We start from the raw sequence: 22,953 nt of genomic DNA on the forward strand, positions 1-22,953 counted from the left end.
CTTTCTCTGTAGCTGTGACACTTTACTCTGCACCGTTGTTGTTTTTACCTGTACTACATTAATGCACTCTGTACTAACTCAATGTAACTGCACTGTGTAATGAATTGACCTGTACGATCGGTTTGTAAAGACAAGCTTTTCACTGTACCTCGGTACAAGTGACAATAATAAACCAATACCAATAAATATAGAAGTTGGGAAGTTATGATGCAGTTATATAAGACGTTGGTGAGGCGGCACTTGGAGTATTGTGTACAGTGTTGGTCACCCTATTATAGGAAAGATGTTATACTAGATGAATTGGGCCAAGGGGCCTGCTTCCACACTGTACAACCCTATGACTCTCACAGAAAGCTTTGCTTCTCTCCTTCACCTGAAATGAAATGGAGGACCCCTTATTCATTAGTAATGCTGCCCCAGGGAAACTTCCTCTTAGCATCCAGCCTGTTAATCCCCTTAGAATCTTTTACATTTCCCCAAGATCATCTATGCTCCAATGAGTTCAGGTCTGACCTTTCTTCACACATTATTCCTTCACCCTGAACTGACCTGGTAAATTTTCTCTCTAGTGCTTCCAATGCAAGCACACCTATCCTTAAATAGAGAAGGAAAATGTATGCAGTACTCTAAATATGGTCTCACCAGCCCCTCTAAAACTGCATCAAAACTTCCCTACTGGTAGATCTCATATCCTTCATGATAAAAGGCTGATGTTCCCTTCACTTTCCTAATTACTTGCTGTACCTACCTATACCCAGATCCCTTTGTACTGCAACATTTTGTAGCTTACTTTTTCCATCTTCCTTCCCAAGTAGATAACCTCATGTACACTACATATCCAATCTGGCAACTTCTCATCCACTCACCTCATCCATAACCCTTTGCAGTTCCTATTACAATTACTAACCCACCTATCTTTGTATCAGCAGCGAAGTTGGTTGCAGTACGTGGTCCCTTCATTGAAGTCAGAAAAACAGAATGAAAATAGCAAGGCCTCAGCATTGATCCCTGTGGTACCCCACATGATTATGGACTGCCAACGTACATATGACCCATTTATCCCAACTCTGCTTTTATTTGTTAACCACACCCTTAGCCATATCAATATATTACCTCCCCCACCCCCCAACTTGAGCAGTAACCCTTCAGGTGGAACCTTACCGAATCCCTTCTGGAACTCCAAATACATACATCCACAAATTAACTTTAACCTCCCCACATGTTACATCCTCAAAGGAATCTAGTGGATTCGTCAAACACAAATTCCCTTCCTTGAAACCATGCCTATCTGCTTGTCTTATGATTTTCTAAATGTCCTGCTGCTACCTCCTTGGTAGGATTTGATCTGTATTCCTAGGGTCATGTTTATTCTAAACAGAACCTGTAAAGACAGAAAAAGGACAAGTGTTTAGGATGCAACTCGTTCAAACATTCGCTGAGCCATTCCCTTCCTGCACAGACAGCGCTTTCAGCATTCCATTGCTTGTGTTCTTTTCCTAATCTCTGGTGTTGTCACACAATCATATTCCTGGCTGTGTGACTTCATTCAGGTTAAAATAAAATATTAAGTATGCTTTAATAATCTGAACAGGATCATGCAAAGGGTCAGAGGCTGTTTACTTAATAACACTGATAAAATAGGAATTTAAATTCATTCACACTGCTCCTCCCCAGTGTCTTTGTGCAATCGTCTATCATGATTGCCAAAGGCAATCCTGTTTGTGATCTGCAATGATGTGCAATAGAGCTGCAGTGTGCCAAGAATACCTTTTAATCCCACTCCAAACATTAGGTGCATAATGCATGATGCTGCAAAGCCAGCACAGAGAGAATCACTTTAGAAGGATTATACTGAAGGTCAAGTCTGTCAACCAGTTCTCTGGTTCAAAAACCGCATATTCCTATTAGTCTCACAGAATGGCAAGAAAATTGGAGGGATGACGAGAAGAATTTTGTTTTAGAAAGTGAGTTGTGGTGATCTGGAATGAAAGGGTAGTGGAAGATTGTTTGGTCAGAGAAGAATTGGTTTTAAATTATTGACAGTGAAGAAAATTTTATGACTGGGAAAAGGGAGCAGGGATTGGGATTAATCAGATAGCACAAAGAATGATAGCCCAAATGGCCTCCACCAATGACCTGACTGACAATATCCTTCCTGCAGTAATATACTGGCAGAGACAGATACAAAACGGTATTTGTTAAGTGCGTGGCAGCCTGGAAGTGAAAGGCCAAAGGTGGCTTTATTTCAAGGAAGATACTCACATCATCCTAGGTGCAATTACCCCAGTAATCAAATTAATTGATCATTATAATGTGGTCCATTGGATCCTGCTGCATTTTCTAGATTATTACAGTGACTATGCTTCAAAGTTATTTCATTGGATATTCCTACATCCTTTCCAGCCAAAGGTCATAAAGGCACAAACAAATTCACGTCCCAGTCCTCCTTTCTTAGGAATTTACACATGGAAGCTCTGTAGTCATTGTGGTAAATTGTTCAGTGGACAAGATCCAAATGCAGCTTCCACAACACCACAGACAGGGCTGCACGAAATGATTATTCACAAGCCTCTCAGTTTGCCCAACTGACACCCTGCTTCATCACAGCGACGAGTACAGAACCTCATGGCAACTCCCTTCTCCAGGAACTCCCAGCTCTTAGATGATGTTATCAGATGAGTGAAACCCTCCTGCCCTCAAGGGCATTGACATCACCCATGCCATATTGGTCCGACCACTGCCTAATCCATTCTTACTTCCTGGCCCCCAGTACAATGGCAGTAGTTAAAACACTACTGCACGGAAACCAATGTCAAGGAAGTTTAAGGCAAGTCGAGTTTATTGTCATTTGCACAACTACACAAGGACAGCTCTCACATACAAATTGATGACCCCCTTACCTCCCACCAACCAACAGAGCCACAGTATCCAGTGGCTGCCTCTCCACCATAATTGGTACCTGTGAAGAGACTCTTGGTTTCTTTACCAAGAAATACCAAAACTGATTTGGTGAGAATGACCAATTCCTGTATCTCCTAATTGACTGCAGGTGCCAAGCATCCTCGAATTGGAAACTCCACCACACCTCAAGGCAAACCCATCACCCCCTTTGCCTGAGCTTTACAAGGACCTCAAGAACAAGTTCCAACAAAGGAATAAAGTAGGCAGTGGCTACAACCATCACAACCTGTCAATAATCATGGCATGCATGGATTCTTAAGCACCATCAAATCAAATGCAGCCCAAACACTGAAGGGCTAACCAGCAGAGAACCAGGAGCACAGGATCTCTTATACATAGAGGGGCAATCACCATCCAGAGGAAGCAGCATTGAGGAACTCCTAACCATGAATCTGTCCTTGATGCAAATACCCTCGACCCCATCCCACATCACATTGTCCAATCTCACTCCCACCCTGGACAACAGGCAGCTGAGGAGGCAGTATCCCTGCTGAAGTTCTAAAACTTGGCAAGAGGAATATCAGTTGAACCCACTCTCTTCTACCAAACCCAAGAAGAGGACAACATCACGGGACCTGGTACACCCCATTGCGGCTGCTAAAAAAAAAGACAAATTCATTTATGGTAATTACAGAGAGATCTCTCTGCTGTCTGTCACAAGAAAAGTGTCCTCCTAGTTGCAGAAGAGCTGATCCCCAAATAACAACATGGGTTACATCCATGTGTAGGCACAGTGAATATGATCTTCATCATGCAACAACTCCAGGAAAAATGCATGTAGCAGTATCACTCATGGTATTCAATCTCCTGACCTCACAGAAGCCTTGAATTTTGTCAACCAAGGCAGACTGTGGAATCCTTCTCAGATTGGGTGCCCTCAAAAATTTTCTAAGCTGCTACATGATGGCATGTAGATTATGACTCTAACTAATTGGCTTAACATTCCCAGAGTACTCTCAAGGCTCAGTTATCCTCTTATCCTTCCCTTCCTTTTTCTGTAATTTTGCACCTTGCCTCCAACAAGCTTCCTGCTGGAGTGGAGCTAACCCACAGAATGAATGGGAAACTATTTACGTCCACCAGTCCAGAATCAACCCCACCCCAACTTCAGTCAGCAAGTTCCAGTACACAGACTATGCTTGTGTATCGCCACATTATGACGGCCAAGCTACAAGTTGCCTGACAGCATTATCCGTGCATTTAACATTTGTGACGCAAAAGGTTCCCATAACCCCGCCTTTCCCAATCCCCCTCAAACTGATTGGGTGCACCCTTCTCTCCCCACGAACAATAAGCATCAACGAGACCCTGGAAAACAATACTTCCCGCTGCCTCAGGAAAGCAGCCAACATAATCAAGGACCTCTCCTACCCTGTTCAGGCAGAAGATACAAAGGCTTGAAAACTTGCACCGCCAGGCTCAAGTACAGCTTCTATCCTGCTGTTGTAAGACTCTTGAACAGACCACTTGTACAATAAAGATGAACTCTTGATCTCTCAATCTACCTGGTTGTGCCCCTTGCACCATATTTGTCTACCTGCACTGCACTCTCTGTAATAGTAACTGTAACACTATATTCTGCATTCTATTGCCTTTCCTTTTGTACTACCTCAATATTCTTCAGTTTTGGAATGATCTGTATGGATGGCACGCTAAACAAAGTTTTTCACTGTACCTCAACAATAATAAATCAATTACATGTACCTCTTTCAGTATCTCAGAAATTACCTCCCAGTTAAGGTAGACATCATGGTGAAATTTGCAATCTTTGTCCATCTATGGAAGAGTGTATTTGAAGGTTAAGATCTCAAATCCGACACAAAGTTTATGGTTGGACAGGCAGTTCGTGCCCTCAAACAGATCGTGATCCCATTTTCCAATACTTTTCCAGGACATGAACAACCCACTATAAGCTTATCAAAGCACTGAAGTAGCACCGCAAACCCTGTATCACAATATTCTTACCTACTGCCAGGATTAGTGGACTAATGGCAATGCTCTCTCTCAGGTCAACATCTCCAGCATCAAGACCCCAATTACACACAATCATTGCTATGTACAGACCACATCACTTGCGCTCTCAGAAATAGACTCAAAGGAGAAGCATGGAGAATGGGTCCAGGAAACCTCCAGCCTCTTCATAAGGAGCACACAGAAGCCCAGCATAAATAGAAGGAGCACATCATCTTCCATACGAGTCAACCGTCAACCAAGTCCCTTCTGCCACATTTGTGGTATAGTTGGCAGTTTAAACAATGGCTCGTTCAAGCTCAGAAGCTACAGAACCAGAGGAGAAGCAAGACTCCCTTGAATCCAAAGGACTGCCCAAGAAAAACTGTACAATCATGCAATGGCTTGGAATTAATGAATGCTGGCATCCATGTTAAACTTAGGGAGAAATCTAATAAATCTCACTGGTTTGACTCAGTTCTCAGAGAGAAAGGGAAATGCAATGAATTAGTGTAAACAAAACCTATTTATTGTAGGTAAAGTTTACTGTGGCATGTTATGGAATGGAAAGGCACTGAAACAATCATCAGGAATAACCCTCAGGTGATATTTCTCATTTCCTTTCACTTTAAGGGAGGTACAAATGTGAACAAATCAAACTTTAGACCCCAAATACTGCAGGCAGATTGCTGGGGTGAGACAGGGTGGGATGCCAAATTCTTAATGGAAAAAACAGAGCAGCTGAGAAGAAAGCATGTGTTGAAAGCTAGGCAGTACGAGATCATTTCTACAGAAGATCGAGACCACAGCAAGCTGAAATGCCACGGCTATTTGGTTGTAATTTCCCATTTAACCCCTACAAAATCAAGGCAAGCAGGACCAAGTAGTGTGGTTTAGACCTGAAAGGAGGAGGAAATCTGATGACTGTGTTCAGGATCATGAATGGTTTTGATAATGTAAATAAAGTAAAACTGTTGCCAGCAGGGTGGGGGAGGCCGTGGATTTAAGTCAATTTTAAGTAGAACCCAAGGCAATAAGAGACCATCTGAGTTGTGACCAAGAATGCAGAAACTGAAAGGGTTAATAAAAACATTCAAAAGAGGAATGGAAAAAAAATTTTTTTAAAGGGAAAAAATTACCTGGCTGTGGATGAAGAGCAAGCAACTGGAATTGATTGGAATTTTTTGCCAAAGGCCTGGCATAGTCACAATGGCTTGAAAGGCCTTTCTCCATCCTGTATTCTACAATTCACTTAAATGTGATGTACAGACTTCGTTGGGATAACTGTGAAGAAGTCTTATAATCAGTAGTGCATCATCCATTCAGAGAGTTTCAGTATAGCCTGCTGTTTAATATTCATCTCCTATTTGAGACCACCAAAGTGCAGTAGGGTTAGGGTTAGTGTTAATTTTAAGAAATTAAAGAGCAGCTAGCAGAACAGAGGATGGCGATATCCACCTTTTCTACAAGCATGGTATACTGGACAGTAGAGATCCTCTCTACCAATTGGACTATCTACAGCAGAATCTTAGAGCACAGGGGAAAAAAAACATCGACACTTAGCAAAATCTGGCAAAACTTACTGGAAGGACAAGTGAATCAACGTCAGTGTCCCTCCCAGGCCATAACCCCCAGTGTCGAGGCTTTCGTTGCACACAGTCCATAGATCATGTCATTTGCCAGACTTCTGAAGCAGTTACTCGATTCCAATCTCTGCCCTGGGAACAGACTACCAGGCGAACAGAGGAAAAGATGCAAGGATATGCTCGAAGCCTCCTCAAATCCTCCCACTGACTCCTTGGAATCCCTGGCCCTCGGCCACTAGGTGGAGGAACAGCATTTGGGGTGCCCCATGAGGAAGAATTTGTGGTTTCCACATTGGCCTCCTCAGTCAGTGAGTCCAGAAAACCAGACTGCAAGCAAGTCACCCGTGATCCCAAGGGACTGTCTGAGAAAAGAGAACTGCACTCAAAAACAGTCATGTGTAAAATAGAGTGTCTAACTAGGATAAGACTGAAACACTTAAGCCCTCATGAACTTTATCCTCGATTAAATGCACTTGCCCTACAACCTACCCATCGCAATAAATGTTTTGCTGGGGTCTGTGAAACGAGTCAAGGCGACTAGAGGCTGGAAGATGAAAAGTTGACAATAAACGAGTTAAGACTTTAAAGTCTGCTTACTCATTCAAGTGTGGGATCATAGAACAAAGAGTACAATCAGAGCCTCACTTGAATTTCAAATTTGTTGATCCACCCTGGATCCACATTCCCTTGAAAACTGAACCCCATGAAACTGTGTCAATTTAATTCTTGAAAATTTTAATTCACCAAACATGGGGCAAGCAGACAAATTGCAATGTAGCCCATATGCAGGATTACACAATTTCGTAGCTGATGAAGATCTGGAAAATATAGAAAATTGTAACAAAGGAGCCCCAAATCCTAAAGAAAAATAGTTCAGAACAAGCGACTTGTACAATGCAACTTTTCCTTCCATTTTGCTGGTAGGCCAGGAGTTATTTTCATTAAATAGCAGGTCTTTGAAATTGTAAACATACAGACTTTACTTATGATGTATTTAGAAAAAAAGCTTTGAATTGCACTAATAAGCAACTCCTATATCAATGTAAAAACTCACTAACATATCTCCTCCCTGAACTTATAGATCAAAAACAAATGAAGGCACAAAATAAATCATAGCCCCTTCTGCAATGCGTATGTGGCTTGCTGTTTCAGTCTTCTGTAAAATGGGAGAGGGACGCACTTCAGTAAATGACTTGCTTCCTTCAATAGGCTTCCAAAAGCCTGTGGTGAATTATATTTCTGGCCAACACTGCAAATCAGTCTTTACCTTGAGCCTTAAGCAAGAATGCAATGGGTCAGCTTTTCCACTGCTCCCACAACTAAAAACTTTCATTCGATGTAGCCACTGGAAAGTCAACATAGCAAAGTTGTCCTCAGTCTACAGGGCAGCTTGATGCCTTGCCTCAACAGTGTAATGAATAATGTAGTACAGAAGTATTAAACATAGAAGGAATCATTAATCCTTAACTTTGCAAAAGACATGAAAGTCAGTTTCTGGCTAGGTGACATCACATAGTTGCAAAAAATGTTGTCAAGTTTCTCCATTTTACCTTAGCAATTATATTATTTCTTTTTGCTGTACCTATACAAATTCTATTTACAGTCCAACACCAAGAGTGCAGGGGGGAGGAAAATGGGGAAGAGAACTTCTGTAACACACATAACAATTTGAAGTGATAGTATGCTGTACCTGTAAACTTGTGCTTTGATCAGAGAAGGGAGAGCTAAAGAAAGTGGTGACAATGCTCATTACTGTTTCAGTGACGTATCTCTCCAGGACATTGTCAGCATGCTTTCGGTCAGTGGTATTGTTGCACACCTGAAAGATGAGAAGATGCTGGTCTGTTGCATCTGGACACCACCTCCTTAATAAGACTGCTAAATTGTGTTTAAGCTTATTATCCATAGTTAAAACAAAGAATTTGCGATTTGGAAAAGTCACTAAGTTTATCTGCGAAACATGATCAAGTGCGGGAAGGAAGTGCTTGGTGGGGAGAAAAGAGTCTTAGATTCATTCAGCATTGAAACAGACTCTTCAGTCCAAGCCAGTCATCAAGCAGCCATTTACTGTAATCCATCTCGAATCCTACTTTATTCTCCCCGCACTTCCATCAGTTCCCCCAGATTATAACACTCACCTGCACACTCAGGGCAATTTACTGTGGCTAATTAACCTACCAATCCGCATGTCCTTGGGATGTGGGAGGAAACCAGAGCACCCGATTGAAACCCACATGATCATAGGGAGAACATGCAAACTTCACACCAGGTAGCCCCAAAGATCTGAATTGAACCCAGGTCACTGGAGCTGCAAAGCAATGCCTCTACTTACTGCATCACTGTGCCACCCTTGTCAGAATCTGAATTGATTGGGCTGCCTTTGCAATACAGCAGCCTTCTGTAACATCAACCAGTCCAATTCTAGTGATCAGGACAGTGCTGTTTGTTCTTATTCATGCAAGTAAGAATTGAATGCAAGCAGCCCATCTGTGTTATTTAGTTTATCCTTAAATTCAATTGTTCATCCTGCTTAAATTTGGATGGTTTTAATCAAAATTGTGCACCCATTGGTCTACAATTTTCCAGACACCGAGCAGAAGGGGGGAAAGAGTCATTGGAGATGTACAGTTTAGTAGGAACAAGAGGGGAAAGTTCCTGTTGCAGTAACTGTCGATCAACTGTGTAGCAAAAGATGTTAAAAAGCCGTAAGTGATGTGCAATGCTTGCTGGCACTTTTTTGGAGAGCGAGGAGCTAACAATGCAGATTAAGAGGATTAATAAAGCTACACGGAAGCTGAAAGGATCTGGAAGTCAGAGCCCAAGGGTAACCTGAGAAACAGATGATAAAGTTACTTAGCAACAGTGATAAGTCAACAAGGGATTCATTGGAAGACATCCTCAAAGCAACATAGCAACAAGGAAGAGCTTTCTGAAATGGGCACAAAGTCCCATGCCCACCTCCTCACTGTTTGTGATTTCCAAAGAGCGCTAACTGCAACTGGCTTTGTCGAGATTGCTGGGAGTGAGGGGCTTGGAACAGCTAATGGCTATTTAATTTGTGATGGAATGCCAAGCTCCACGCACAATGCAGCATCATGACAATCCAACATAAACATAAGATAATAGGAGCACGAGTAGGCCACTCAGCCCCTTGAGCCTGTCCTGTCATTCAATATGATTGTGGATGATCTGCCCCAGGCCTCACTTCCTCTTCTGTGCCAGTTCCCCATATCCCTCAATTCAGTGAGCTTTTAAAAGTAATTATCTACTTCCTTTAAATACTCCCAATAATCCAGCCTCCACAACCCTCTGGGGTAGAGAATTCCAGGGATTCACCATCCTCTTGGAGAAGAGGTCCCTAGACACCTCAGCTTTAAATGGTCACCCCAAAATCTAGTAACCGTGTCCTCTCGTTTGAGATTCTCCTACTAGTGGAAACATCTGAACATTTACACTGTTGTGCTCCAGGACCAAAGTGCAGCAATTCGAATGGTTAGGACTTTAGTTTAACTGCACCTTGAAGCTATGATGCCAAGTTCCTGAGAAAGAAAGCCAACAAAAGATGAGCGTAACTGCTGGTACAGCTTCAGGAGATCCACAAAAATTATAAGTACAATTCTGTATCAGCGTGTTTCTGGACCAGTAATCCGTAGACCTGGGCCAACAATAAAGATACCGATGGTTTAAAATCAGATCTTGAGAAGCTGAATTCAGTATGAAGAATGAAGAGCTGAAATCGGTAAGGGTATTGTGAAGTTGTTAGATTGTCATCAATACCATTTGGTCCATCTATATCATACATCAGTGGGTACATAATTTCATTTAAGAACCCCTCTCCTAGCAGGAGAAACCATTCCATTCAAGAACTATGCAACATATATGAAACAGTTGTGTTGTTTACTTAACTGTTGTGCTGCTTACATCCAATTCAGGAGTGGCAAGAAAAAGGGCCAATATCTGATTCCTTTCATATACCAACAAGCTGAATTCTGACTGAAGCAATCTAGCAAGTCATTCAGCTGCATCAGGCAGGAAATAAGCACTGGCATTGCTAAGCAAGACCAGGGACTGGCCCTTGTATACAATTGCTAGGCTAGAAACAGCTTCAGGCTTAATCATACGGGCTCCAAATTCTCACATTAACTAGCACAGGAGAGCACTGGAACCCCAGAGAATAAAAACAGAAGAGGCTTGTGAGAGTATCACAGTTATGAATCTATTCCCATCTCTTTGGGCAGTTAAAGTCACAATGAAAGAGGAAGGGTAGTAGAGGATTTGGATCTTTCCTCTGTTGCTTTTGGTTGCTGGAAGGCGATCTTGGAAACATTCGGGATGTTTGAAGAAAAAAAATTGAAGGAAGCTAGATAGACACACGAGGGAGAAAGAAAAGGGCTTCTTGGAGGGTGAGATGCATAGACAAAAGGTGGCTCACGTAACACATTGAGATAGAAACAACAACAGAACACCAGAAATGCTCAGCAGGTCAGGCAGCATCTGTGGAGAGAGAAACAGAGTCAACGGTCATTCAACATTAGCTCTGATTCGCTCTTCCGATCCTGTCTGACCTGCTGAGTGCTTCCAACATCTTCTGTTTTGGTTTCAAGATTTCTAGCATCTGCAGTTTCCTTCTTCTGCATCAACATCGCACAGATCAGCTTGGCAGAACAACCAGTTCCCATGTTATATATTGATGTAATATTGAACCCAGTACCACATTTCGAAGGACTTCCAAGTCACCCACTGAGACAGGGTGCCTAACCTGAGCACTCCTGGGCTCCCTGAAACTCAAAGCATAATTAACACCCAATTTAAGCACATCCTTGTATGTAAAACAAAACTGGGGGTTGAGTTGGTCATAATAGCCAACAAGTGGACATCATTTTGTCACTATGTCAAGGCTGGTTACCATTAAAGCAGATATTTCGGCCCAAGCACTGGCTGAGCATTAACAATATGTTTTCCTCACTTACTGCATCAAAAGGGACAGATTTCACTCAACCCAGGTGCAATTGTTCCAAACTGCTCCCAGCATAATGTCCACTGGGAATTCTCCGATTCTCCAATGGGATATACATACCTGCAGTAGTAAAGCTACTAAAGTGATAGGGAGCACCTGTGTATGCTGAAACATTTATCAATTCCTGCCCCAAGGGGCAAGATGCATCATGTCAAACAGGACAACCTTAATAATAAATATGCTTAAGTGTTTCAAGATTAAGTGTGGCAGAATGTGATTGTTTCTCTCCCCCACCCCAAACCATACCTAGGCATCATATGCCACAGACCACACAGAATGCTCTCAGGTGGAAAGACAAGTCGAGCAATTAACTGCCAGTAAAACAATATCAATTGATAAAGCCATCCAGAGATCAAGGGTAATTTCCTAATACATTATGCAAAATGCTGCCTGCACTTCATTCTTATTATGCATAGGCATTCTGCAATAGAGTAAACATGGCCATTTTAAGGCCTTTGTGACATCTGCAAAGAGATAGATTTCATTAGTTTATTGTCATATACACTTGGGTGCAAAGAAATTCTCTGTTTCTAATTTAGCTCTAAGTACTATGAGCTAAAAAAAAAACAAACAATTCTGCTAAACACTCTTTCCAATGAACAGGCTCAGAAATCTGGATAAAATGGCTGGCTGTCACCCACCCCAGATGAAGGATCACAAAATACGTGCATTGATATACAACCACCTTACTGCCTCCTGCTCCCAAGCAAGTCACTCAAAACATGGGGCATGCAATTCATGCAGTCTCTAAGGGCAAGCACAAATACTTACCCTGCAGATGTCCACAAGGAAGTTCTCAAAAAGCTTCCACATATGATTGCTGGTATAAATCTCTTTCATCTCAACCTCTGTATCCACATAGCAGTGATTGAGGAAGTTAATGTAAGCAATTTTCACCTAGGAAAAGAAACAAATTATTGGCACATGCAATCTCAGAGTAAGCATAGAGTTCTGGGGAAAGAGGGTTTGGAAATTGATATCACATTGCTCAAGTTTACTAATCGAGTCAGTAAGATCTGAAATGGATGAATGGCATGTTCCCAGACCTAGAGAAAAATCCCAAGCTGGTGACAGGACGTGATCAGGTCCTGCACCCACTGACTTTGACAGAATACAATGGCATTTGGAAGCTTAAGTACTTTTCATTGCAGTAGGAAGATGGCAGCAAAATTATTCCACAAAAATGCACAAGAGCTCCCATCAGTTCTGCCATAGTTCATCAATAACCAGTTAAAGGAATTCTATACCCAACCAGAATTTCCACTCATTAATGAACAGATGGCCTGCATGAGGAATAGTTGCTTCTAAGAACACAACCTTTAAAGCATCTCAGTAAAATTATGAACATTCTACTCTGATCAAAATTTTAGCCTCCTCTCCCCAAACCTCCAGGAGGAGCACCTGAGGCAGCCTTAGAGTTGTTTTAAAAATGTTAGTCTTACTTAGGAAAAAAAACACTTTGCTTCTTCTACCAGCCACATCCCTCTCCATGACACTGTACTTACAAGTCTTATAGTTTCAAAGAATAAACTAATCAATTATGGTTAGTTTATTCAAATTCAGAAACCTGAGGTGCAAAGGGACTTGGGAGTCCTAAAGGTTAACCTGCAGGTTGAGTCAGTAGTAAGGAAAGCAAATGCAATGTTAGCATTCATTTCGAGAGGACTAGCATATAAAAAGGATATAATGCTGAGGCTTTAAGGCATTGGTCAGACCACATTTGGAATAGTCGGAGCAGTTTTGGGCACCATGTCTAAGGAAGGATGTGCTGGCGTTGGAGAGGATCCATAGGTTGTTTACGTGAATGATCCCAGGTATGAAAGGGTTAACACATGAGGAGCATTTGATGGCTCTGGGCCTGTACTCGCTAGACTTTAGAAGGACGACGGGGTGGGTGGGGGGGGGGGGGGGGGGGGGAAAGAAGGTGGAGGGGAATCTCATTGAACCCTACTGAATATTGAAAGGCCTGGATAGAGTGGACGTGGAGAGGACGTTTCCAGTAGTGGGAAAGTCTAGGAGCAGAGGGCACAGCCTCAGAATAGGATGTCCCTTTAGGACAGAGATGAGGAGGAATTTCTGTAGCCAGAGTGTGGTGAATCTGTGGAATTCATTGCCACAGACAGCTGTGGAGACCAATTCATTGGGTATATTTAAAGCAGAGGTTGATAGGTTCTTGATTAGTAAGAGCATTAAAGGTTACGTTAAAGGGAAAAGACAGGAGAATGGGGTTGAGAGGGGAAAATAAATCAGCCATGATTGAATGTTGGAACAGACTCAATGGGCCAAATGGCCTAATTCTGCTCTTATGTCTTATAATTGTATTTTTGTCAAACTAAAATGAAAACAAAATTAACTTTTTCAGTCACTGGAATTCTAACCCCTATCATGCAAGTCAGCTAATTTTCAGAATAAACATTATGGCTTCTCAGATGTGGGCTAGTTTATTTGTTCATTTGAAACAGAATGTGGCTGTGTATGACAAATCATTTCTATATCTCCAGCCTAAAGGTGATCTCATGGTGATTTTGCAATAGTTGTACAGAGCAGGATTAAAGGGAACTCCGATTACTCATGGTCAACATTAGTTCCACGCAAATCCCATCAACTTGTCTGGTTTGCAAAATGGATTTCGAAAATAACAGATCAAATCCAAAAATCACTGCAAAAATTGGACTAGATAGAATAAAAAAGGCACAGTGGTATGATAGGGACTGGAGAGGCAAACCAGTGCCAACCCCAAAGTGGTGAAGTGGTTATGTACTGGACCAGAGGCTTGGAAATACAATACAGACAAGGGTTCAAGTCCAGCCACAGCTTTCAGAAAAATTGGTTTTAGGAGTGTCACAATCGTAAGCGAAAGGGTGTGCGTTGTACTTTGCACATTCTCCCTGTCACATCAAGAGTCACAAGTTTCTCCCAGTGCTCCCATTTCCCAAAGATATCCAGGTTGACAGATGATTTGGCGGATGTAAATAATCCCCACTGTAGGTGGCTGGCAAGAGAATTGGGGTAGAATTGACAAGCAGGTGAGAGAAAGTAAGATGCAGGGGAATAAATGTAGGATGCTGGGATAAGTCTTACAGCCAGCACAGACCCAATGACCAGAAGGACTTTATGCCCTAATGAAATATTACAAACAACTAGGAAAAGTCAAACACTATTAGGTGGGATTGGATTGATTGTAACAAATAATTCCACATATCAACAAAGGACATTTGCCATGTAATTAATCCAGACCAGAAGGGTGGGAACACCAGATGGTCCACTTACTTCAGGTATGCAGTCTTCATGGGTCGATACTCTGACAATGTCATCCAGGGGTAAAAGAGAGTTGCATTTTATCTCTGTGTAGACATTTTTGCCCTCAGTGCAGACTGCCAGCAGCTCTACCAAGTGGATGTGGTACATGAGAGGGCTGTTCTCATCCATCCGGTCCCGCTCAGACCGCATCATCTGTACCAAAGTCTGGAAGGAAGCTCGGTCATTGTAGAAAATCAGAACATCTTCTCCAGCGTTCACCAGCTGTCAACAAATAATGGTTCCAACATAGTTCAGGTCTTGTTAGCATGCCCGCAACAGGCTTGCGTCGGAAAACATTGAACACTGACCAACAAAATTGGACAATGGACTTGCAAAACTTGACTACTTGATTAACCTTGTGAATTGAACATTCCCTCCCCCACCCCCCCATTTTTGGCACCTCTCCTCAATCTTTGGAGGTTTCTACCCTCAGTTGGTACAGCAATAATTGGTCTCAAGATAGAGCACATTCAGCTTTACACTGCACTTAGTGAGTGTTGTATCCAGCAAGTGGCCCATGCTGACACCCAGTGGAGAGCTTACACCATTGACTGACTCCAAAGTTATTTATTTCAAGACATCTGAATAAGCAGTCAACCAAAATATTTTTTTAAAATTTAGTAAGAATGTCAATTTTTTTTGATTTGTCTTCCGGTTTCTCATTCCCCCAAGCCACGCATAAGTTGCTGAAAGAAGATAGGAAATCCAAGTGCTCTAACATCAGCCTATTCGAGGACGTGCAGCAACTTCCTTGCGAAGAGAATTGAAGCCCACACCAGCATAGGAAGCCAGTCAGCCCTTCATGCCAACTCCTTGAAAGAGATATCCAATTGGCTCCACACCGTTCTTTCAGATAGTCACACTCCCACCACCACCCCCCACCCCTTGAAATACATATCCAGTTCTCTTTTATAAATTATTACTGAATTACTCCATCACCTTGTCAGGCAAGGGCGCTTAGGTCATAGCAACTTGTTGCATTACAAAATGGCCTCATCATTCTCCCCAATTCAGTTACCAATTATTTCCAATCTTCCACTGGAGTTCACGTTCTCTTCCATTTCACATCTTCCACAACACAAGTATCAGTACTTGCTAATCTACCCCTTCCTACCAAAGACCAGGCAGTTGGATTTTAATGCCTTTGGACAGCAGTTTTCCTCATGATAAACATCACCAGTACTTGTTAGAGTTTGAAATGGACGTCTGAACTTGACACCTTAAACTTGCCAAGCCCTGATAGTACAGGATGTCTGTTGTATCCATGAGATTTGACTGACAATGACTGCAGAGCCTGTGGGTTATTGTCTGCATTGCTCAGATATTGACTTGTTGTGTCCACCTTATGATATTTAACTGGCACCACTCACCTCAGCCATGACCATATCCTGGCACTTCTTGATAAACTTCCCCTCCGCCTTCACAATGGTCTGCAGGAACTTGAGGTACTGGACATTGCGGCCGTGCGTCTCAATGCAGTGGACAAAGTGCTGCACCACTCGCTCATTGATCTCACTGCACAGCTGGAAATTGTTCATGAAGATGTGCTGCATGGTCACAGCCTCCAGAATCTGAAACATCAAACCTCTAATCAGAGCTTCATACCACTGAGTAAATGAGGACCTCTGCCATTTTGGTGCCAACCCTTGCGGTCCACCACCCAACCTCCAGCCCTTATCCCCATAATGCATGGAACAGTTTTGACAGTGATCTGGATGAGAATGTAGTTCGCATGGTTAGTAGGTTTACTAATGACACCAAAATTAGTTATACTGTGGGCAGTGAAGGTTATCTAAGATCACAACAGGATCTAGATCAACTGAGAAAGTGGGCCAGGGATTACCAGATGGAACTTAACTCGGACAAATATGAAGTGTTGCAAGACTTACACAATAAATAGCAGGGCCCTGGAGAGACAGACCTATGGGTACAGGTTCTCTGAAAGTGCTGATGCAGGTAGACAGGGTCGTGAAGGTGGTGTTTGGCACACTTGTGTTCATTGATCAGGGTATCGAGTACAACTGTTGGAACATCATGTTACAGCTGTACAAGACGTTAGTGAGACCACAGTAGAGTACTGTATGCAGTTCTGGTTACCCAGCTTTAGGAAGGATGCCATTAAGCTGGAAAAGGTGCAGAAAAGAATCACGAGGATTGGAGGGCTGGAGTTGTAAGGAGCGATTGGTTAGACTGGGGCTCTTTTCCCCAGAGCATAGAAGGCTGAAAGTGACCTCTTAGAGGTATATAAAACCTTAAGGGGCATTGATAAGGAGAATGGTCACAGTCTTCTTCTCAGGGCAGGTGAGTCTAAAACTAGAGGACGGAGATTTAAAGTGAGAGGGGAAAGATTTAAAGGGGACCCAAGAGGCAACTTTTTCCACACAGTGGGTATGTGGAATAAGCTTCCAGAGGAAGTGGCAGAGGTTGGTACAATTACAATGTTTAAAAGGTATTTGGACAGGTACATGGATAATAAAAGTTTAGAGAGATATGAGCCAAATGCAGGCAAATGGGACCAGCTCAGGTAGGCAATTTGGTTGGCATGGACAAGTTGGGCCGAAGAGCTCCAAGTCTGCACATAGCCAGCTTCCACAAAAAGATAACCAGACATGTAGTAACAAAACAATATGTGCCACATTGAGGTGCTACATGAGGAATTAAGATCCTCTTTTAGCAGCGCTAATAGATGTTTTTGAATCTTTCTTGGAGGGCAGTCGGGGTTTCAATTTAACAGCTCCCCTGCGGTACACAAGCTTGTACTTAATCCATTGGAGTGTCAACCTGGACTTGGGCAAGAGCAGCCGCACTACAAATACCCATTGTGCCAAGAATCGGGACAGTGCCTTGACTTGGGCCACACTGACAGCTATAAACCACCATTCACAACTGTGCCCATTTCTCATCTTCCCTCAATTATTTAGGTTGAATACAACCAAAATAAAGTGCAATTGAACACTCTCATCAATGCCCAATATTGTGAAAGGCAGACCGACCCCCTAAAAGCAGAGAGGAAAATGTCAAATTTGACACCTCACCTAAATTTAAGAACTTGGATCATGGTTCAGTTCAGCCACAAAATCAGTTCATATTGGGGATTACTCAACCAAATACAGTTCATCCACTCAAGAAAATCCAAGCAGGCATCCTATGTAGTTCAGCATCTCATAACTCAATGGGACATTGATCAGTCCCCCAGGAAAACCATTATGATAGCTATTTAACATCTATGCCAAGGGCTAACTTAAAGTAAAATGCTTGTTTAACTTTGCTTTTTTTTTTATACATCCTAACTCTACTGAATAGCTTCTCAGATGCCTCCTTTCTGGGCTGAAAGGCCCAATATACTCAAGTCTTGCCACACTGAGAATCAGTCCCTTGGCCCTTCCCTGAACTGTCAATGTTTAATTTCTGCTTTAAACCAGTCAGTGGCCAGAATTGAGGACACTGTTCAAGATTTTGTTCAACGAAAGCACCATATTTCAATTCCCATCTCTGACCTATATTGTACTGATCATGCAGTTCTCAACACCCTCTTAAACTTTGCTGATTGTGGCTCACCCATTAGTGCACACATACAGACCTTACTCTAGGTTTACCTCCTCCCATCCTATTCCTTGTCTTTGAATATTTCCTTTGAGAAAAAAGTATTCAGTGAGGTGGATGGTAAATAGGAGGAATACAGTCAATAGGTCCACCAGCTGGCATCTATAATTCACTGTATATGCATATATGTATAATCCTATACAATCCACAGCTGTCCCAATGTTCGAATAAAAGTTAAACTGGAAAATCTTTAAGTTGGACTCGAGTGATGCAGAATGACACTTTTACGAAAATAAGTTTTGCTAAGGGTAGTTAACAGGAAAAAGGAATCTGATAAATTTCAAAACACATATTAAAGAATTAATAGAATTTCTAATTTCCCCTTTAATTCTAAGAACACTTTCAAAGACAGAAGTGAAACTGCACTTCCTGGGAGGTTAGAAATTCCCCTTATGATTCGAACAATGCTTTCAAGCATGGGCAGTAAAAAAGGATTTGATTCATCAATTCAGTTGGCTTGCTCCTCCCCTCCAAGCATCTGGGGGCAAGGTACTCAGTGACCTACAATTCTACGACTTCATTATCACAATGTATCTGCCTGCTGAAACCAAAGAGAGCAGGATATTCCATCATTATATTCAAAACCGAGATCAGCAGATTCTTCAGGCTAATGGAACCTAGGAACATGGGGATAGAGTAGGAATGATGGAGTTGGAAGTCAGTCATAAAATCCAATGGCAGTGGAGGTTTACTTGTTACAAAGCCACCTTCTGCGGCAGCTATTCATTACATGTCCTCTCAGAGGGCAGATCAGAGTCACCTGTGATCTCACGATCAGCTGTTCACTGAACTTCAAAATTCAGTGACTAATTGACAGTGTGTGTGCAAAGGAAAAGGTTCAGGTCAGGTATCTTTGATGGTTATTAACCAAAAAGTGTGGTTAATACACAGTCACTCAAAAGTTTAATATACTGGAACATCTAGCTGCAAGTACACTCAGAACATCTAATTTAAATTGCTTCTCTCAGCTGGACAGGTAGTCATGGACACAAAGACAGAACTGGATTGACTTGTTCAACGCTGCCACTTTCTGCAAACTACTGGGATTGAGCTGTGAAGTCACCTGAAGGTCCGAGTAGATCTGCCTGGGACCTTTCTATAAGGCAATACAGAGGCTAACAAAACAATACTGTCCACACAGCAATCACCCTGGCTTCTCAAGAACACACCAACTTAAAATGGTCAGCTACAAGTGACACACAGATGCTAGCTGTGTGAGTTGGAAGGCTGCTGGGTTCCAAGCCATGCACTTACCCCTGGATTAAGGAAAAGGTTGATGTGCTTGTGCAGAAGAGCCTGGTTCTGTGGGTTGCCAGCACAGAAATTCTGCAGAAACTTGTGTGCCAGCTTCATGATCTCTTGCATTCGGATATCTTCAGCCTGTAGAGGACAAGAAGCCGACATGGTCACATTCCACAAGTAAACAACAGCACAGCTGTGCTTTGCTGGGAACCCACAACACTAAGGAACATGGATCGTTAAGTTGGGGAGATTGTGCTTCCATTCCAGAGAGCAATACACACGAGAAGAGGCCATGTGTCCCAAAGTGCCTTTCCCAACTTTTTCTAGATCTATTTAATCTCCAACTTCTGTTCCGTATTTTTTTTTCCCCCTTTCAAGTATTTTTCCCAATTCTCTTTTGCAAGCGATGACAGAAGTTGCTTCCATCAACCTTTCCACCTGCAAATTTCATACCATACCTCGCTGCATAAAACACTTGCTCACATCAAATCTGGACCTTTTGTCAACTTTCACTGTAGTCAGAAAGATTAAAATGCACTGCCCACTCACTATTACCTGAACCAAGTCAAAAACTACTCCAAAGTGTGTTTATTTTGAAGTGAAAATCTGGTAATGCATGGAACAATTATTCTTAACACCCAAGGTCTCAGACAGCATTTATTCACTGAAGAACACATTTCTTCACACACTTCTGATGACCTGCACGAGGCAAATGCACGTTTCATGCTCGAGACCCAAACAACAAATTTGTGCATCGCCTTGGATCATAGAACAGTACAGCACAATACAGGCCCTTCAGCCCACAATGTTGTGCCGACCTTTAAACCTCACCTAAGACTATCTAACCCCTTCCTCCCACATATCCCTCTATTTTAAATTCCTCCATATGCTTATCTAGCAATCTCTTGAATTTGACCAATGTACCTGCCTCCACCACCACCCCAGGCAGCATATTTCATGCCTCAACCACTCTCTGGGTGAAAAACCTTCCTGATATCTCTCTTGAACTTCCCACCCATTACATTAAAGCCACGTCCTCATGTATTGAGCATTGGTGCCCTGAGAAAGAGGCGCTGACTGTCCACTCTATCTATTCCTCTCAATATCTTGTACACAAAAGATCTTCAAAAGGAAATTGAAGGTACGTAACTGCTGAATGGGGGCCATGAATGATAGGCAAATAAGGCATTCTAGGCTCCAGTATGGCACTTTTAGAGGATCAGCCAGTACCTTCTCATAAGGAATCTGCAAGAGGTCTAGGACGACAGCGTGAGCCCCCATGTTCCTCAATAACCTCTGCTGTTGCTTGCGGCTTTTCCTCACAGATGAACCTTCTTGGACACACAGCTTACTAAGCCGGATAAGAACCTGGAACAGACAAAACATGAATCGGCATATTTGAAGTAACAACCAAGCAAATCGAGATAATATACACACCACAGTTCAGATGTCTCACCTCCTTTATAACTCGATAATTCTTGCTGCTGGTGCTTTCAATGGTAACCACAGCATCAGAACTGGCAGTCTGACCCTTGGGAAAGTCACCCTGTTTAGGACAATAAAAACACACACACAATATGCTTTCTCTTCATTTAAAGAATAGCACTGCAATTTACAAAAATCACCATGTTTTGTGTAGAATATGCCACAAAGCTTCTGGTGGAGTTTATGAACCAGCAGCAATTGTCTTGTTGATTCTTACAGAATAGACCTCTCCCACCAAAAGACCCAACTATCAACATGAAGGGACATCTCATGTGAAGATGACATCTCAGACTATAAAACTAAAAATAGGCATTTATAGCTTTACCTCTCAGGTCAGTGGCTAAAATCTGGATTAGTAAACAGAATAGAATGATTCTCCTTAAACTTCAATTTATCCTCTCCTCCAACTGCTTGTATTATACTTGTATTTTATTGCATTTCAGCTTTATCAACACTACATCAAAAGGGTTAAACAGGCTAAAAAGGAACCTTGTCCTCTCTCCCAGATTCACTATCCTTTCATATTCTCTTAACCGCCATACAAAACTCCCCAACACACATTTATGATCACACTCACGTTCTTTTTTTTTAAAAAGAGTGTTACCATAAAATTATAAGGAATAAACATTAGAAGTTCTCAAACAGGGGTCACCCATTTGGGTCAAAATCAAAATGCTGGAAATATTCAGCAGGCCAGGAAGCATCCGTGGAGTGTAAAATAAAGTTAGTGTTTCAGGTCAATGTCCTTTCATCAAAAAAGTGCCAAGATGAAAGCTCATTGACCTGGAACATTAACTCTGTTTCTCTCTTGACAGATGCTGCCTGACCTGCCAAAGACTTCCAGCATTTTGTTTTCATTTCTGATTTCCATCATCCGCAGTCTTTCACTTATTCTCCCAATTAGGTGCCTTTTGCTATTAGTGCAGCTCAGTTGGTTTGCTTCTCCCATCAGGGACACATCTTACGTCTTTTTTCTTTTTCAGTTCATTTCCGCCTGTTGCGCTGTCTCCACCTTCCATTGACTCATCATGGGCATGGCCCTTGAAAACCCACAGCTCGGACTTTTCTACCAGCAGCCTCAGCTGGTCCAGGTCAGCTTTGATTTGTTTGTAGTTTTCTACATCCTGGCTTGTGACAAGCAGCTGGACCTGAGGGATATCACAGAGAGATCAAACAATGAAACCCAGAAAGTCCCGAATGAGGGAAGTCACCAGTATAACAATGTTTCATGTTCTTGCTGTCCATTCAGTCCAATCTTTTCACAAAGGATCTACGGAATGGCCCAGTGGGTGGGGTGGAAAAGAGAGAAATGGTGGTGTCCTTATTCCAAGAAATTTCTTCTGATGAAACTAATAACTAGGGACAGGGAAAAAAAAAAGCTCGGCTTCTTACTGATAATGCAACTAACTTCCTTCCCTAGAAAGGAAACATTGCACCAATTGAATTTCATTCCCATAAACAGCTGTGTTTTTATCACATTTCCAGCAAACGACAGTGCAATATATTTTTGGGCTGCAAGGTAGAAATAAAAGCCTAACAATGAACTCTGCATGGAACAGTGCTTGACAAGCTTATTTGTTTATACTTCCAGCATGTTAAAATGCCAAGGATTAGCCACCACAAAATATACCTCAGTGAGATCCATTCTCATGTCTTGGACTCCTCCCCAGTTTTGCAACTAGGAGGCTCTATTTGGTCATCATGGACACCCTCCTGAAAGGTAGACATTCAGACCACTTACTGAATGAACAGCAGTAATTTTCCTAAGAGAAGATCTTAGGCAGACTTGAAACTTTGTTCACAGTATAA

At 42.2% G+C, this 22,953-nt stretch overlaps 1 protein-coding gene across 1 annotated transcript in view; it reads right to left on the reverse strand.

The window, feature by feature from the left end:
• The window catches only part of itpr1b (inositol 1,4,5-trisphosphate receptor, type 1b), a 440,649-nt gene that overhangs the window by 249,026 nt on the left and 168,670 nt on the right, over positions 1 to 22,953 (reverse strand). Inside the window, 8 exon segments of the mRNA XM_052018719.1 lie at positions 8,188 to 8,316; positions 12,286 to 12,411; positions 14,785 to 15,036; positions 16,185 to 16,385; positions 19,672 to 19,797; positions 20,890 to 21,027; positions 21,116 to 21,205; positions 22,110 to 22,292. Coding sequence (XP_051874679.1) covers positions 8,188 to 8,316; positions 12,286 to 12,411; positions 14,785 to 15,036; positions 16,185 to 16,385; positions 19,672 to 19,797; positions 20,890 to 21,027; positions 21,116 to 21,205; positions 22,110 to 22,292 — 1,245 coding nt within the window.

This window comes from Pristis pectinata, chromosome 6 (assembly GCF_009764475.1).
Source record: "Pristis pectinata isolate sPriPec2 chromosome 6, sPriPec2.1.pri, whole genome shotgun sequence".
NCBI lineage: Eukaryota > Metazoa > Chordata > Chondrichthyes > Rhinopristiformes > Pristidae > Pristis > Pristis pectinata.